The sequence below is a fragment of the Limulus polyphemus genome, unplaced genomic scaffold (assembly GCF_000517525.1).
Source record: "Limulus polyphemus unplaced genomic scaffold, Limulus_polyphemus-2.1.2 Scaffold6961, whole genome shotgun sequence".
Classification (NCBI taxonomy): Eukaryota; Metazoa; Arthropoda; class Merostomata; order Xiphosura; family Limulidae; genus Limulus; species Limulus polyphemus.
In genome coordinates, this window is record NW_013672571.1 from 1 (window position 1) to 3,182 (window position 3,182).

General features: G+C 36.4%; 1 protein-coding gene across 1 annotated transcript in view; it reads left to right on the forward strand.

Moving 5' to 3' along the window:
* Positions 1 to 407: 407 nt before the first annotated feature.
* Positions 408 to 3,182, forward strand: part of LOC106474219 — a 47,772-nt gene continuing 44,997 nt past the window's right edge. The window contains exons 1-4 of the mRNA XM_022402570.1: positions 408 to 493; positions 1,202 to 1,367; positions 1,526 to 1,761; positions 2,419 to 2,654. Of these exons, the coding sequence (XP_022258278.1) occupies positions 464 to 493; positions 1,202 to 1,367; positions 1,526 to 1,761; positions 2,419 to 2,654 (668 nt within the window). The 5' untranslated portion in view covers positions 408 to 463. The remainder of the gene's footprint in view (positions 494 to 1,201; positions 1,368 to 1,525; positions 1,762 to 2,418; positions 2,655 to 3,182) is intronic.

The following is a 3,182-nucleotide window of genomic DNA, read 5'->3' on the forward strand; positions in this document are numbered from 1 at the left end:
CATACAACAGACAGTACTATTATATTTATATAGAAGTAGTTACATGGACATACAACAGACAGTACTATTATGTTTATATAGATTTAACAAAATAATACATTTATAAGGTTTCGATAAGGTTTTGCAATCATTAGGTTCCCATTCAAGACGTCATCGAACCGTATTTTCTCAAAGTGCGTTTCTCGTCATAAAATGTTTGTTGATTAGACTCTTGGGTTGGGGTTAGAGTGTCAGCTAGTGTTTTATTAATACTTAATGAAGGTTATCATAACGAGAAAAAAATCACTTGGTTGTTAAACGAGAAAAACTAAATGAATGTGAAACGTGAGGTTGGAAAACAACATAAAATTAAGTTATTCGTTATGTTTGAAGGTTAAGATAACTTTACTAAAAATCTCGTTTGTCCAGACGTCAATACCAGAAGGTCAGACGTGGAGTTATCCGTGCTCAGGCCAACTGGAGAATGCTTCGACAGAAACGGGAATATGACAAGGTGAGTTTTTACAAGTTCAGAGTAATAAGCTGATTCGACTTGATACTTTCAAAATTAAGATAATAATGTATATAAATGTACACCTATTAATATGGTGATTGGTGTTTCGGGCGTGGCCAGTTGGTTAGCTTACCGAACTATGAATCCCTGTTTCTTCTAAATACGTCACTTTGTGTCATAGAGAGACGAGCAAGTCTCACTATTGGCTCGTGTTCCTGTTGACTGGTCCTCCTTCCTTTAGTCTATCAGTTCACAATTAAAGTCCACTAGTGCGCGAGTATTCGAATAGTATCAGACCATTTTTTATTCATCTAAAGTTTGTAATTTTTTTGCTTGTATCCCTCACCACATACTTGTTGAGGTGTTATGTTTATCAGTGTTCTGGTGTAATGTTTCGACATTGTTATAATGTGAAGGTGTGTAGTCTCACTTTCTGGTTGTAAATCGTATAGTAAATATCCGGTTGTATACTAACCCTAATCTTAGTTTGAAGTATTGACACGTTAGGGCATGTAATAACATATAGATCACTTTATTTACGTTCAGGCACGAGTAATAAAACATGATTAAACTTTGACAGGAACGTACCGTGAGCTATCTTGTATGTTTAGATTCTATATATATATGAAAAACGTAATCTGTCAGTATTGGCTTTCAACGATCTGATACATTAAAACTATTTTCAGAGTAGGTTTTTTTTTTTTTAAGATTAAAGCAATCTTGGAGAGGAAGAAAGAAGCAGACCGGCTTGCAATGGAAAGGGCTAAAGAGCGTGCTGCTCGTGAGGAGAAGGAACGTGCATCTCGTGCTGTAGCTGGTGTTAATCATCTCGAGATACCTGCTGAATTAGCATTCATATTCAGTAAACTTGACGGTAGGTTTGAGCTTCGTACGGACTGTGCTACCGTATTATACGTACATGTTTTTCTTTCTTAAGGTTTGTTTTTATGAATACGATAAAGACGTGTTTAATTCCCGACAATGTGTAGTGTGACGTAATCGTCCTTTTTTTTTGTTCTTCCTTTCTATTAGAGTGGCAGTGTACTCACACTGATCGTAACGTCATCAAGGCTGTTGGTCAGATTCCACCACCGACGATGTCACAGTTGCGCCTGCCCCGTGATATTGACCAATACGCCTTCACCAAATTCACCAATATCTACTTCAAGGCTCACATCTGGGGGATGAAGAGGGAACCAATCAAAACATCGTTCCTGGCGAAAACAAAAGAAAGTGATTATCAGGACTCTCTCGCTATCTTCAAACTGGTAAGATAACTTCAACCAGGATCGGTTCACGTAAAGCTGTTAAACAGTTAACAAATAACTTCAACCAGGATCGGTTCACGTAAAGCTGTTAAACAGTTAACAAATAACTTCAACCAGGATCGGTTCACGTAAAGCTGTTAAACAGTTAACAAATAACTTCAACCAGGATCGGTTCACGTAAAGCTGTTAAACATTTAACAAATAACTTCAACCAGAATCGGTTCACGTAAAGCTGTTAAACAGTTAACAAATAACTTCAACCAGAATCGGTTCACGTAAAGCTGTTAAACAGTTATCTTCAACCAGAATCGGTTCACGCAAAGCTGTTAAACAGTTATCTTCAACCAGAATCGGTTCACGCAAATCTGTTAAACTGTTATCTTCAACCAGAATCGGTTCACGCAAATCTGTTAAACTGTTATCTTCAACCAGAATCGGTTCACGCAAATCTGTTAAACAGTTAAAGATTTGAAGCTTTGTCCAAGATACATGTGACATGTTAAAATTTGAGTATCACTTAGAGTGTAATTATAATCACATTTATTGTTTAGGAGCTTTCTAAGTTTACACAGTATTGCTGTTGAGATGTTCTTGTTCGTGGTGTATCTCTAAAAATTTGAGGTAGAAATTTTACGATAATTTTGATCATGTATCCAGATTCTAAGATTCATGAACGACAACAACCTGAGTGGGAAGAAGGAGCGGGCCCTTGCGGACTATGTAGTTCAGAAGGGACTGATAAACGAGATTATGAGAGACGAGATCCTGTGTCAGCTGTGTAACCAAACCTGGAAGAATGAAAACGAGGCAAACAACGAACGTGGCTGGCTGCTTATGTCCAATTGTTTGAGCTGTTTCCCGCCAAGTAAAACTTTGTACAAGTACCTACTGAAGTAAGCAAGCAAGGCTTCTGTCTCAGCATGATTAGTTTGTGATTCTCAAATGTAACAGTCGGGCTGTCGTTCGAACATTCTGTACTGATTTCTTGTTCTGGTGTTAATACTTGTGTAAAATTCGTTTTTATTAAGTGTTTTTCGTGTAATTTAACAAATATAGCTCTTTGGTGGTGGGAGTTGATTAAAAATTATTATACAAGTCAGTCAATCGGTGTTTTAGCCTTGTCAATTAAATAGAGCAATAGCAAATTTTTGAGGATTAATTTTAAATTGAATTAAAAAATATAATGAGTGTATTTAGTATGATAAACATAATTTAACAACGTTGTTTTACGTTTTCTCAGGTATGTGTCACTGTCTGATAAACATAATTAAATAACGTTGTTTTACGTTTCCTCAGGTATGTGTCACTGTCTGATAAACATAATTTAACAACGTTGTTTACGTTTCCTCAGGTACGTGTCACTGTCTGATAAACATAATTTAACAACGTTGTTTTACGTTTCCTCAGGTATGTGTCACTGT